At 39.6% G+C, this 16,038-nt stretch overlaps 1 protein-coding gene across 1 annotated transcript in view; it reads right to left on the bottom strand.

The window, feature by feature from the left end:
* Nucleotides 1-16,038, bottom strand: part of RGS9 (regulator of G protein signaling 9) — a 144,805-nt gene that overhangs the window by 76,478 nt on the left and 52,289 nt on the right. Inside the window, exons 7-8 of the mRNA XM_085862001.1 lie at nt 11,415-11,491; nt 5,811-5,892 (exon numbers count right to left, since the gene is read on the bottom strand). Coding sequence (XP_085718127.1) covers nt 5,811-5,892; nt 11,415-11,491 — 159 coding nt within the window. The remainder of the gene's footprint in view (nt 1-5,810; nt 5,893-11,414; nt 11,492-16,038) is intronic.

The raw sequence follows: 16,038 nt of genomic DNA on the forward strand, positions 1-16,038 counted from the left end.
ATCTTTAGTCACTTAGATTTCTGTGTTATTTTACTTGTTAAAAACTTTTGGCTACATATATCTTTGTTGGTGGTAAAAAGAATGAACACTTTTCCAGACTGAGGACAGTCAACCTCGATGTGAAGGGATTGTGCCATCTCAAACAGGACACTTGACTGCATTGTAAGTGACCTTGCAGTTGCAGCCATAGGAACCTTTGCCTCAGTCATTTGCGACATCCTTCTCTCCACTCTGGGATGGCTCCCCTCCCTCACATCTTGCTCAGCTTGACTGGGGTCACCATACTTGTTTTTTCGCTCGAGATGTCCTCCTTTCGGTCCTTAAATCTCCATCTGGCCAGGTTTTTTAAAATATCTAAATATGTCCAGGATTTTGCCATTTTTTTTTTTTTTTTTGCTTTTGCATTTTCAAAGGGATAAATCTTTTTGGATACTTTTTACCTTATTTAAATGGTTAAACCATTTTTGTATATTTTCTTACGGTGATAAAATGCAGTTGTAGGTTATGTAATGTTTGGACCAGGAGAGTTTGATACAACTATGTACAATGTCATGGCATAATGGACGTGCTCAAACATCAACACTTATGTATCCACTTCCTGGCCAACCTTACAGTGAGAGAGAGTCCAGTGAGAGTTGCTCAGTCTGCGATTCTTTTCTGAGTACGTACCATACACATTTGTTTGATTTTCTTCAAGAACTCTTTACAATGCCAAAACGAAAGTGTAAATTCACTGCAGAACTAAGTACAAAATTCCCATGTTTTTGAAGTGGTCGAGAAGAATGAGATGCAGGGCTTGTCCATAGATCTCTCTGGCAAATAAAGGTGCTATATTGATTTACAATATCTTGTGGATTCGGACAAGCACAATATTTCCAGTAATAATTCACTATTTCGAATGGCAGAACAGCGATGTGCAGTCAAAATTAATTGAGGTCCAGAACACACCTAATGAGACTGCCAATATGATTGCTCAATACATTGAGGAAACTCTTGAAAAGAGTGACCTCTTTTTTTTTTTTTGGAGTGTTCTTCTCTGGATTGCCTTCTTTTTGGTTCATGAGTCAGTCAGTGACTACTATGTTTGTTATGGGTGTGTGTCTGTCTGCCTGTCTGTCTGTCCCGAGCATAGCTCCTTGGGTTTTGATCCGATCTTGATAAAATTAGGGTGCGAGGTTTGTATAATGACCGAGTTGTGTTTTCCGGAGAATGGGCATGCTGCGCCCATTATGGGTGGAGCCACGCCCAAAAAACATGTTTTTAGGAGATAGCTGGGTTCAAGTTACATCTTCTCCGAGGGGGGTTGTCGAATCTGGCAGGGGTTTTCGGTATTTGGTTGTCCCAATGGCGCCTGCATAGCCCCACGGAGCTCGATTTTTCATTTTCGTTCCAAGTTCAAGGTCACAAGGTCACGAACTTAGAAAATGTCAAAAAAATCAATAAATTGGGCATCGAGCTCCTAGGGTTTTCAACTGTTTCGAATGAAAATTGGTATGCAATTAATGCTCTTCGAGTACTACAACTTTCATCATTTACGTTTTTCCCGATTCCCGCCAGTTTGCCCGTGGCGTACCCTCGAAGGTCAAAAAATAAAAAAGGCGAACCGTGTACATTGCTCGTGAACCATCGCCGTCTCCAGACTTGTTTGAAAGTTAAATTATGGTAACCCTAAGCTTGATGCCATGGAAACCAAAGCCTTTAAGATTATTGAAATTTGCCGTGATGAAGCTAGCTCATGGGCCTATCACTTCACCATCGCAGACAAGTCGGTGGTCTCTGTCTTATACCACGTCCTTTCTGGTCTTGCACCCTCTGCTCTTTTTGTGCTTTGTCTCCCCCCCCCCCAACCCCACAGGTGTTTCCAGGGCACAAATGGTCCATCATGAACCCCTTCTGATGAAACTACCTAATTCCAGGATCACTGCTCACCTCCACTCATTTGTTCCCCATTTTTTCCACCTGTGGAACTAACTTCCACATGCTCTTCAATCTCATTCATCCCTCCAAGTCTTTAAGACAGCTGTTCACCACCATCTCAGATCATCCCCAATCCAAAACCATGATCTTTTCTACCCTCATTAACCATTCCCCCTCCCCTCACACCACCCAAATCCCTCCTCCTTCCAAATTTTCAGTTTTCCCTCCTGATAGTTTCCTTCTGTATCAATCTTGTCCACCCATGCATCCTCTCCAGCCCCACATTCCTTCCCACACCCATTGTTTGTCCAAGTCTCCCTCTATCTTGGCCTTCAGCTCTGCTGTTGGTGTTTTCCCCCTCTCTACTGTTCCTTTTATCCTGATCTGTTCAGTGTACTCGTACTTGCTCTTCCATGAGACCCGACTATGTATACAAAAAAAAAGACTGAATTCAACGACAAGTAATGCTGCAGACCAGAATGCTATGAAATTCAGCCAAGGTACCAGCACACAATGGCTTATTCTATCCAAAGGCACCATATGATCTTAAATATATTCACAAGAATGTGATGGTGCATTGGATGTATTGTGGTACAGTGAGCATTCCAATGAAGTGTGAAAGATGTAAATGTTTTCACGGGAAGCTATACAGGGAAAGGAAACTCTTCACTAATCGGTTTCAAATATCTATCTATCTATATATTACTAAAACTCTCATCTTGTATTTATACATGTTTGTAGGTATGTATGTATGTTCCTGAAATACAGCCAAAATCGTGGTACAGGATCACGAAAAATTTTTGGGGCCACCTTACTCACCATTTTTCTGTGGTGTGCAGTATCAAGTTTCATTCAAATCGGGCAATGAAAAAAATTATTAAAAGATCAATTCCCAATTCAGTGAAGTACTCTTTGGGAGAATTTGATCAATGCTAACAACCTCAGCGGTATAGTTCGCTAGAGCTATCTTTTATTTTTTCTTGAAATGATTTATTTCAAAATCTCAAACATTTAGTATGGACAAAGAACGATTTATTTTGAAACATAAAATAAACATCGCCATTTTGATCGAATACTTCCATGTTTATTAATAAATAAAATTGTGTTTAGAATATTACGCACAATAATTTCTTCGACTTTCTTTTCTCCGTTATTTTTTTCACATTGACGCGCAATATCAAGTTTCCTTCAAATCGGGCAACGAAAAAAGTAATTAAAAAATAAATTCCAGATTCAGTCAAGTACTCTTCGGGATTATTTTATCATTGTAAACAACCTCAGTGGTATATTTCGCTGGAGCTATCTTTTTTATTTTTTTTTAAATGACTTTTTTATCAACCGCTGTCACAACGGGAACCCAATTGGTTCACAGGTCATCTAGTATATTACTAAAACTCTCATCTTGTATATACAGCTCTGGAAAAAAAAAGAGCCCTCTCCAAAAAAATTAAAATCAGCATCTCTCCACGTATGGCAGCCATTCCATTCCAGTGTCTGTTGAATTCCAACACAGGCACACCCCATTCTACTTAGTGAGGTACTGATTAGGTGATCACCTGAACCGAATCTTATTTAACAAGGAAAAGTATAAAAACCACTGCTGTGGTCATCACTATCCTCTTGCAATAGGACCAGCTTGATGGCAAAAACAGTGCTAGTAGTACCTCAAAAGTAATTGGAATTGGAATTTTAAAAAATAACTATTGGCCATGCCAAAACAGTTGAAAAGAAAAGGTTTGAGTGAGGAAAAGAAGGGTTCAATTCTGGCTTTACTGGCAGAGGGATACAGTGAGCGTCACGTTGCTTCCATCCTTAAAATTTCAAAGACAGCGGTTCAACAGAACAAGGTCAAGCAGCAGACATTGGGGACAGCAAAGCTACAGACTGGCAAAGGGCGAAAACGACTTTCCACTTACCGGGATGACTGCCAACTCATTCGAATGTCACTCAACAACCGGAGGATGACATCAAGTGACCTACAAAAAGAATGGCAAACGGCAGCTGGGGTGAAGTGCACAGCGAGGACGATTCAAAACGAGCTCCAAAGGGCAGGGCTGAAGTTGTGCAAACTATAAAAAAGCCCTTCATCAATGAGAAGCAAAGAAGAGCCAGACTGAGGTTTGCAAAAGACCATAAGGATTGGACCGTAGAGGACTGGAGTAAGGTCATCTTCTCTGATGAGTCCAACTTTCAGCTTTGCCCAACACCTGGTCGTCTTATGGTTAGACGGAGACCTGGAGAGGCCTACAAGCCACAGTCTCTCGCACCCACTGTGAAATTTGGTGGAGGATCGGTGATGATCTGGGGGTGCTTCAGCAAGGCTGGAATCGGGCAGATTTGTCTTTGAGAAGGACTAATGAATCAAGCCACGTACAAGGTTGTCCTGGAAAAACACTTGCTTCCTTCTGCTCTGACAATATTCCCCAACTCTGAGGATTGATTTTTCCAGCAGGACAATGCTCCATGCCACACAGCCAGGTCAATCAAGGTGTGGATGGAGGACCATCAGATCAAGACCCTGTCATGGCCAGCCCAATCTCCAGACCTGAACCCCATTGAAAACCTCTGGAATGTGATCGAGAGGAAGATGGATGGTCACAAGCCATCAAACAAAGCCGAGCTGCTTGAATTTTTGCGCCAAGAGTGGCATAAAGTCACCCAACAGCAATGTGAAAGACTGGTGGAGAGCATGCCAAGACGCATGAAAGCTGTGATTGAAAATCAGGGTTATTCCACAAAATATTGATTTCTGAACTCTTCCTAAGTTAAAACATTAGTATTGTGTTGTTTAAAAATGAATATGAACTTGTTTTGTTTGTATTATTTGAGGTCTGAAAACACTGAATCTTTGTTGTTATTTTGACCAGTTGTCATTTTCTACAAATAAATGCTCTAAATGACAATATTTTTATTCAGAATTTGGGAGAAATGTTGTCAGTAGTTTATAGAATAAAACAAAAATGTTCATTTTACTCAAACACATACCTATAAATAGTAAAACCAGAAAAACTGATAATTTTGCAGTGGTCTCTTAATTTTTCCAGAGCTGTATGTATGTTCCTGAAATACAGTCAAAATGGTATACAATAGCGCAAAAATTTACAGCCATTTTGGAGCTATCTTTTTTTTCCTTGAAATGATTTATTAACAAATCTCAAACATTTAGTATCGACAAAGAATGATTTATTTTTATGCATAAAATAAACATCGCCATACTTCCGTGTTCATTAATAAATAAAATTATGTTTAGAAGATTACGCGCAATAATTTCTTCGACTTACTTTTCTCCGGTTTTTTTTTTACATTGACGCACAATATTAAGTTTCATTCAAATTGGGCAATGAAAAAAACATTAAATAAATCAATTCCCAATCCAGTCAAGTACTCTTCAGGATTATTTGATCAATGCAAACAACCTCAGTGGTATAGTTCGCTGGAGCTATCTTTTTTTTGTTTTGAAATGACTTTTTTATCAACCACTGTCACAACAGGAACCCACCAATGGGTTCACGGGTCGTGTAGTTTCAAATAAAGATGGGTGGTGGTGTTGCCCCCATACTCCTGACGGAACATCTGGGTGTTCACAGCAAGTCCCAACAGATTTTTGTAGCAAAGAACCAATCCTGGATAGGTCTCCCCTTGTGTGAAGTTGTTGAAATTTCCATTAAGCAGTCATGGAAATCAAACCCACATGAGTGAGAGCAAATGCAATAAGGCCATACCCTTCACCAAATATTAATAAGCATTACACACATGTCTTCTGACTGTTAGATTATTGAAGAAATACTTAATGTTGTTGCACTCTTCATGACTTTCCTTCGACAAACATCATTAAACTCAACCTGAAGTCAGCGTACATGGTGGTGTGTGTTTCTCATGAGGGATATTCTAACCGGAGGACGATGCACCATCCAGTAGGCTCTCTCCTGAAATTCCATGACCACACGATCTCCCTTTTTTCTCTCCTTTGCTGCTCTGCACTCAAGTCGTCATTGATTTTTCATTGGGTGGTACAGGAATTGAGCAGGTGATATAAACAAGAATGGCATCACAACATCATTCAATAAACTTCATCACATCAGTGGAGAACAAAGGACCTGACAAGGGCAGGTCAGATTAGAAATTGAAAATGTGCAATTTCTCCAACTTAAAAAAAAACCAAACTGTATAATGCCTATAATACAGACTGCCATTTTCAAAAGAGCAAAGTATCTGCTTACAGACTTGAAGCCTGAGGCTGCTGTGTCTGCAGTTACAGTTCTGTACCAGTACATAACAATGCACGTGACTGCTTTATGCCTAAACCTTGTCAATTTTGAGAAGGTTATTGTTTAAGGTTTTGTCTTCTTGTTTTAGTCTTCCTTTTCATATGCAGCATGTGGCTGCAGGTACCATCATTTTCTAGGGCGCAGCTATGCCACTGATGCAGTGCCCCCTGTAGGTTAGAGCAGGAATTTGGAAATTAACCATGGTGTTGGCTATAACTCACTTGCTGTTGCCTTATTAAAAATTCTTCGATTGAATTTTTTTCCTTTGACAATTGCACTGAAATAGACCTAAATAACTGTAGTTCACCTGTCTTGTCATCCTGAGTGTTTTAGTGATGGCCAAAATACCTTTTTTTGGCAGTTGCAAGCTCAACATGACCTCTTTCTTAATTCAATTTTGCATACAGGCAAATTTCCAGGATTAGCATTGTTATAATGCCTGAAAGACTATTTTGCATGATTGACCTTACAATGACACCAATTAAGGAGGTGAATTTAGGTATGGCTCAATATCAAGAAAAATCGAGAAACAAGGTAAGGCTAACTTTTTTTGATACAGGTAAGCTTTCCTCCTAGTTTCATGCTTTGCTTCCCACCATACTTTTTGGAGAACTTTAAAACACTATTACATGGATGATCCGCTTTGGCACAACCTCCTCAGAACAAAATTCCAGGGTTGTCACATAAAAATGAAAATATATTACATGCCTGTTATCTAAATGTTTTGCCAAATTACTCTCTGATAATCACAGGGTTGACAGGATGGCCTGGAAGTATGCACGCTCACCTCTGAGCTGGCGAGCCTGGGTTTGAATCCTAGCCCAGCTATAAGCTGTCATCCCTGTATTTCATTTTGTGGAAGGAACTGAGATTGCCTTCAGTTGGATTTACCTTCCATGAGGCAAAGAAAAATTGTTTCAGGGAAACTGCCTCACCACAAGCTTCAGTGTACCATGAGCAGGAGGGAAGAGTATGATAACTGAAGACGAGATGGGATAAATCTGTGCATGAGAGAAAGCAAATTTATTTGAAAAAATTCCCAGGATGAGTTGATGTCAGAGACAGTAGAAATAGGAGACCAGTCTAGAAATTTGATGGCTGCTTGAAGTCTCTGCCAGTCGACCTGAGTGAAATGCCAGACTCTTCAGTGCTGAGGTGGCTCTCTGAGAATGGCCAGAGATGTCCACCTGAACAAGCAAATGGTCAGTTGAATTGATTGGAGCAGAAGAATAACAGCAGACATTTGCTGGGAATTTGGTGATAACCAAATCCGGAAGAGATGATGCACTGTTGACTGAGATCCGGGTCGAGAAGTTTACAGATTGTGTCTGTCTCAAAGTCACAGAAGCCCTTTGCTGAAGTGTCATGACAGGTGAGAGAGGTATCCACACCCAGCAAACTGGCTTCGTGACAATTGAAATCACCACATATGAGGAAAAGAGAGTTGGGATGATTGGATAGAAGTTGGTCAAAGTTGGCAGTGAGTGAGATGTAAATGGAGTCATCACTGTTTAGTAGATGGTGCAATACACATATAAACAAGAGGTGGGAACAGAGGGGAAGCCGTAGCCAGTGGTATTCCTGGGGGTGTGGTTAGGTTAGGTTAGGTATGGGAGCATGCTCTGGAGAAGCACATCGTTGCATCCACTTTCCATCAGTAATCCAGAGGCCTCCATCTGGCCATCCCACAGGCAGATGCATGGCCGATCCCCATCTCGCCAAGATAGATGGAGAGTGAGGAGTCGAGTTTTTGATAAAGGGCAATGCATGGCGAGTGAGGAATAGAGTTTTTGATGAAGAAAGCAACTCCACTGCCAGGACGAAGCTCAGATCTGTCATAGCGGAGGAGGGAGTAACGAAGAATAAATACTAAGGAGTCAGAGATGTCTTGAAGGAGGAAAGTTTCTGTTAGGGAGATTGAGTCTGGTTTGTCAGTGGCAACCTGTATGGAAAGATCTGCAAGGTTTGAGTGAAGGCCCCGGATATTTTTTTTGAAAAGTTAAAATATGGCAACCCAAAGCTTGACGCCATGGAAACCTAGGCCTGAAAGAATATTGGAATCTCCCACGATGAATCTGAGTCAATGGGTCTATCACTATGCCATTGCAGACAGGTCAGTGGTCTCTCTTTCTGGTCTTGCACTCTTTCCGTGCTTTGTACTGACCCCCCCCCCCCCAGGTTTCTGCAGGGCACACACAGTCCACCATCAACCCATCAGCCCCTTTCTGGTTAAATTACCTAAATCCAGGATGACTGCTCACCTCTACTCATTAGTTTCTCTTTGCTCCTACCTGTGAACCAACTTCCACATTCTCTTCAATCTCATTCTTCTTTCCACATCTTTTTCTTACCCTCTCTCTGAATCTACCCTTCCTCAGAATGACCCTGATAGCACCTGTTTTGGTATTGGAAATAAGACTGTTAAAGAAATTAGTGTCGGGTTAGTTCTGCACAGTGTCTTCTTTTTGTTTACTGTATGACTATATATTTTGCCGTACCTCACCCATTTTGCATTTTCCCTGCTGTACGTATCTTTTTTGTAATAAATCCCAGGTAATTGCTGTATCACATACATTTTCTCGCCCTTTCTTGTAATAAATGTGCCTGATTATTAAAATTCACCAAGCTCGTAGCATCCTTTAACCTCCGTTGGTCCAGCATAGTCCACATGTTTTGTTAGCCAGGAAGTTTTACCCCACTGATTGGCTCTACACGTTAGCCGGTGCATACTTGCCAGCTCCACTCGGCTGCACCTGCTTAAGTAAAGATAAGGCAAGTGTGTATCGAGGGCACGAGCCCGCTTGATGCTTTCAATCCAAAGGAAACGGTAACACACGAAGTAGTGAGAACTCTGCCAGGATTGGCAGACCAATCAGCGTTCATGGTTGACTGGCAACCCACCAGGCCACAGAGTTATCTGTGGCTGGTGGCCTCAGGACCGGATGTTTGAAGGGAATCCGAACGCTTCCCTCGTGGTGAACCTCAAACCTGGATCCACAACAATACTTACAAAAATGAACACTTCCTAATTTCAACAACAATTGAAAATGCACTTGAAATTGCTAAAACTTGTCAAAATGTCAAGTCTGGTACATTACCCAGTTTCACAATAACTTCGATGAAGAATAGTTTTCACAATAATTTCTGACAATGCAAAATAAAATGATCTGGAACTGCTTGTAATTATCAACTATCGATGTGGTGGGTTAGTTTCAAATACTGTATATTCAGCACCGAGAGATATTTATGGCCATGTGGGTTCATATCTTGAGTATATCCAATTTTATAGCACTTGGCAGCACGTTATTTCATATTGGTACAGACATTCCCTGCTGTATGACTGGTAGTGTAAACTTCTTTAATGTCTCCTACTATTACTAGTACTGTTCCACTATTACTATTACTACAAAAATAAATCAACAAAGAAAATCAGGACAATGAAGCAGTTGCGACATCATCGGTTTTAGTAAGAGAAAGTAAAAGAAAGCACTAAAAGATAATATTAATTTCTCATTTAACCACAGTGATATGAAGCAACATTGAATATAATTTAACATTCTCACAATAATTTAATTTTTGCTTTTGTCTGGAATGCAATAATAATTGGAAACTTTTAGTGGTAAATCACTGTTCCCGAATTGACAAGAAATCAGATAAACCAATGAATTTGTATTTGTTTTTTGAAACATTGTAGCATAACTCCTAGATTTAAAATTATTTATCTGTCTGTTTAGCGGTGCATTGGTACAATGTGAGATTTTTGTTTTTAAAGTTTATTTCTGTGAACAGGTAACAAATATAATGTTGAAGTTAGTCTTTAATCTGTGAAAGATTGCCAGAGTACAGAGATTTCTGGTTACTTCCGGACATAGATTGGTCTAGCAAATATGAGCAGTTTGCAGAATATTCACTTCATGAATATTCTCTCTCCTCGGATATAAATTGGAAAGAGAGAGAAAATGGTGACAGCCAGTCTGCGAGTTGCTTATTGTGTTGTGCTGTATTGGTTTTAGTGTTTTTTTTTTTTAGCTTATCTGGAATTGGAATTCCAGATAAGGTATCATCATCGTACACCATCCTTCCGTCTGTCCGTCCGTCTCCTATTTCGAGTTCTCTAGCCAAACCGCTGAGCTGAACTGGCTGAAATTTGGCAAAGCTGGTTCTGGTCATTTGACTAAGTAGGTGAAAATGGAGGACTTAGTAAATACCTTCAAAAATCTTCTTCTCCAGACCCACTAGTCAGAGTGCTACCAAATTTGGGTGACAACATTAGGTCAGGGTAGGGATGTTACATTGCAGAGGTCATGCCAATCACGTGACTGGAAGTGTGTCAAAATGGCGGCCTCAGTAAATTTTTAGGAATATCATGTAAATTACTTCAAAAATCTTCTCCAGACCCACCCAGTCAGAATGCAACCAAATTTGGGTCACAACATCAGACCAGGTGCTGGATAAGCTACAGGTCAAGTGTTTTATTATATTTTTACTTTTGCAATTAACTTTGGTTTAGAAGACACTCACCTGCTGGTTCGGATCGCCCGAGTAAAGGACCTTCAGGTTCTGTGACAACCTATCATCTGGTGTTTGGAAAATCAATTTTGTTCTACATGAAGTATTGGTGGCCACCCTGTTGTATTTAAGAAATAATGTAATCCCTAATCTCAACACATAATTAGCAATCTGCATGCGGCAAAATAAGTCGAAACAAATAGGAAATAAAATAAAAGTATTTAGGAGTTAGATGGGTCGTATTTTGGAGTAATAAAGTGTTTAGTAGTAAAGTATTTATCAGTAAAAAAAAACGAAAACCCATTAGATGTTTTTCTATACTATGTTATGAAATCCAATATTTTGTGATATCTGAGAAATTCATTGTCCAATTTTGCACAATACAGTATGATTGCATTCTCAATGTTGTTAATCGTAAAATGAGCATCTCACATGGCATTAGCTATAATCCCATTGGTGACTAAACCTTTCTTTTTAAACTTGACAAGCAAATCTGGGATTAACAACCACCTAGCTAGGAAATCTCATTCAATGAAGGTCATTGTAAAGAGGAGGGTGATAACTCTACGTACATGTATGAAAAGCCGATTAAGTGATCAACAATGCCACACAGTGCAATAAGTGATGAACAATGCAATAAACACGTGAATTTGAATGTGCAAGATCGAAGATTTAGGAACAAATATTAAATAAATGTTTCACCAATATTCATATTCTCACCGAATTTGTTCCTTTGCCTGCATCACAACAAAGTCCCACTGGTGGTTTATCTTCTCATGCAGTTGATTGTATGCTTCCTACAAAATAAATAAACACGTAATTCAAGGTGAATAACATTAACATGTCGAGGATTCAATATTAATTGATTAACTAAATAATGAACATTAGTTTGTCTGATTGGCATCTGTAGTAATAAGTGCCTCCCTAATTACAATGTATCCCGCTTAAAATCCCATGGACTTCCTGAAAATGTTGTTCATGTAATGTAGGCACAATATTTTCCATGAAGCTTTACACTGGAGAGGAAATAATAAACTGAAAACAGGTAAACAAAAATGGCACTTGGTGAAGTGCATACCTCTGTCAGGCTGAACAGTTTATGTTTTGTATCCCACTAATAGGCTGGATCTGGATCTGGATCCGAACCCGAACCCGAATCAAAATCTCATCGGTTTTTCTTGTCACCAACCCAACACATCCCACCAAGCTTTGTCATAACCCACCCATAACTTTTTGAAATATCATGCTATATATCGCTTTTGGCCCTTTCTCAATGGTGGAGAATCACTTGAAATAAAAATTAAAAAAAAATTAGTTACGGGATACATATCCGGATCTTCACCAAAATTGAATCAATTTGTCCTTGTCACACACCCAACCTGTCCACCAACTTTCATCCAAATCTGTCTATTACTTTTTGAGGTATCATTCTATATATCGTTTTTTGGCCATAACTCTCAAACATGAAGAATCACTTAAAAAAATTATAGTATCCAGATCTGGATCTGGATCTTGACCTTGCCCAAAATAAAAGCAATTCATCCTTATCACACATCAAAGCTGTCTACCAATTTTCATACAAATCCATCCATATCTTTTTGAGATATCCTACCGACAGAGAGACAGACAGACAAACAGGGGTGAAAATTTAACCTCCACCATCTTCGGTGGCAGAGGTTGTGATGGAAATGATTTCTGGGTTTGCAAACAGATGGCCTGATGATGGTTTGTTTGGTGTTCTATCTAACACTTATGGTACTGAGATGTCAGGTTCAAATCCCATATAATCTTAATTTGTTCATTGTCTGCCGATGTTATTAGCCCCAGTTCGACTTAGTCTGAAATGGGGGTTTATAGATTGGGTCTTGTCTGTCCATGTATGAACCGATTTTGTTCAAACTTGGCAAAAAGACAATACATGATGGTACACATAAGCACATAATTTTGTTTCGTGATTCATTCAAAGATGGCCGACTGGCAACCATTTTGTGACTTAAATGTGTCCGCAACCATTTCTTGTTTTTGGTAATTTTTCCTATATGGTGCCTAATTATAAATCCTTTATAAAGCATATCTTTTGATTTCCGATCATCAATTTGGTTTCAGACCAGGTCACTTTACCCTGGATATGCTGCTTCTGCTCTCCCAACAATGGATGGAGGTCCTCAATGCCGGATATCAAATCAGAGCCATATCCCGAGACATATTGCATGCTTTTGACACGGTTTGGCACCCTGCCCTGCTCACCAAACTCTCTTCCTATGGTATTAAAGGCCATCTCCACTCATGGCTCGCAGATTTCCTCTCCTGTCGCAGGCAACGTGTGGCCCTAAATGGAGTTCTATCATCCCCTCTTCCTGTCAAGGTAGTGTTCTGAGCTCTATTCTTTTTCTGGTTTTCATCAATGATCTCTCCAACTCTCTGGAAAATCCTCTTTATCTCTTTGCTGATGACTCCACCCTCTGTCGTACCATCGGTCATCCCTCAGACCGGCAAGCAGCAGCCTCTTCACTCTCTGCAGATCTGGGTAAAATCACAAACTGGTCCAACACGTGGAACATGTCTTTCAATCCTAACAAATCTCGCACTCTCACTTTGTCTCTCTGAAATAACCGTTTGGAACCCCCCCCAATCCACTTTCTAAACAATCCTCTGGAAGAAGTCCTTTCTTTCAAGCTTCTGGGTCTCACTATCTGTCATGATCTTTCCTGGGAAAGCCACATTTCCAACCTGGCCTCCAAAGCCAGTCACCGACTGGGAATCCTCCGTCGTGCAAAGTCCTTCCTCAGCCCATCTGAGCTCTTGACCACTTACAAAGCTTTCATCAGCAGCCTGATGGAGTACTGCTCTCCCCTCTGGGCTGGTGCTCTTGCCTTTCACCTTTCTCGGCTTCACGCAGTGGAAACCAAGGCATTTCGGATCATTGGTATCTCCCACGATGAGGTTGAGTCTTTGGGCCTCACTCTCTCACCGCAGGTAGGGCAGTGGTCTTTCTGTCTTCTACCGTCTCCTCTCCAGTCTCACCCCCCCTGCTCTGTCTGCGATTTGTCCCCACCATATTTCCGCAGGGTGCACAAGGTCCGCCAACAACTCCCTTCTGGTAAAACTAACAAAATCACGAATCACTGCTCACCTTCGCTCTTTCATGCCTCTTTTTTTCCCGCCTTTTGAATAAACTCCTTCACTCTGTTCAATCGCATTCTTCCCTCCAGGCCTTCAAAACAGCTATTCACCACCACCTCTTATCATTCCCCATCCAAATTCTCGATCTTTTCTACCCCCGTTAATCCCCCGCAAACCCACCTCTCCCTTCTACAGATCTCTTGATGTCTCTGTTCCCCACGGTTTTGTTCTTCCCATGCCCCTCTTTTCTCATGCCCCCCCTTGCTATGCATTGTGTATTAGCTCTCATACGAGCCTTGAAAAGGTATACAAAAAAAAAAATCTGAGTTACAAGCAAAGTTATTAAATTATATTATCACAACTTGAACTCCTTTCAGCAGAAGAATTCGTAAAACATTACATTATAACTATTATTGTTGTTCTATTACTATTAGTAGTCATAACTACATACTTGTAGTGGTAGTAGTAGTAGTAGTAATAATAGTACAGCTGTACACTGGACCATGTTTATCACTCAACATTTTAATTTCATGAACAATGTTTTAAGTTAGTTGGGGTTGAATTAATTGACAACTCGGCCACTTTTCAATCACTTTTGAACACCCATTTTCTTATAAAAATGCATGGTGACCCTATCATTTTATTTTATTCTTTTTTTCTTATTCCTATTCCATGAAGCATCTTTCAAGAATTTTTGTTTTTTAATTCTGATCATAGGAACACTTTTCAATTTCACCCCAACTACCTTGAAGTACAGTTTACAAAAACTCATGACAGCATTTTCAACTGAATGATCATTTTCTATTGTTTACAGTTGTAGAATTTATTTTATACGTAAATAAATGTTATTAAATGTTATAGTGTTTGTGTAATTCAATATGTCTCCCCCAAAATATATGAACATTGAGTCCGTTCTGTGCGAAATTTGCATTCTCAATCAAAAACATCATACATGTCACCATGTCTATATGGTAAAAATTAGTCACAGAATTCATGCTCCACATGGCTTCCCTCATTCTATGAGACACAGGAAATATTCATGCCAAATTTGGAGTGCATGGGCGAATATTTAGGGGTCGCTTAAAATGTTGGAATTTTATAGCCTGAAATGAATTCCACATTGCGTTCAGTTCTGATTCACATGCATTACATGATTTTGTTTGTTTTCTGCAATATTAGCTTTGGGCTATGATGTTTCCAGTTTTGGATTAAATGTATTCCATTATTTGGCTTTTTTCTTACTATTCATTCTGGATAACACAGAAAAAGGTGCAGAAACGAGAAAAAATTCCAAAACATTTACGCAACCCCTAAATATTGTTTAATTGAGCTAAAACTTTGGATGTGTAAACAGTTATCCACATTGAACAAGGGCAGGCTTGTGGAGCAGTGTATTTCGAAGTTTTCTGGGGGTTTTGTTTTGGACCACCCTAAGTCATGTGACCAACTATCTTACACAATATTACTACGTGCCACACCATTAATATTCATGACTGAATAACCCAATCGTACACAATCTTCCATGTCACATGACCACTCAAGTCAATTGCGCATACGTATCAATCTTGTAAATATGAGGTAGCCATTTAATTCTGTCCAACAAAATTATTAAAACCAAAGGGGCTATGAAATTTTGTATCTTTTTCTCCTTGTTGTAATTAATATAAAAATTAACTGATAACTTCAAATGCAATATTTCCCTTAAATAGTTACCCATTTTTTATTTATTAAATACAATAAGCAAATACAACTTTTCAGTTGAAGCAGTAATAAAGTTCAACAGTTCAAGCAGTTTTTGACGTTTTTGTTTAGTACTCAACTTGACCACGTTCTCTTTCAAAACACCACTGAAGACATTAAACTGAATTGTCCATAACGTTTGCACAGATGGCATAGGATATGCCCTGAACAGGATGAGAGATGCAATCTTGAAACTCATCAAAGGACTGTGGGCATGTTGTACAAACTCTCTCCTTGATGAAAACCACAAACAAACAAACAAAGAAAGAAAATCACAGGGAGTAATGTCCAAGGATCTTTGGGGCCAAGCAATGAGTCCACCATGGCCAATCCATTTGTTGGGGATAATTGAAACAAGAAATTCATGAACAGCTCATTAACAAAAAAAAAGAGTAATGAATGCTAATTGAAAGAGAAGGTGACATGTTAGGTACTAAACAAAACTTCAAACATTACTCTAACTGTTCCACATAAGCTTCAA

Source organism: Eptatretus burgeri, chromosome 2 (assembly GCF_056783735.1).
Source record: "Eptatretus burgeri isolate ZD-2024b chromosome 2, Ebu_testis_v1, whole genome shotgun sequence".
NCBI lineage: Eukaryota > Metazoa > Chordata > Myxini > Myxiniformes > Myxinidae > Eptatretus > Eptatretus burgeri.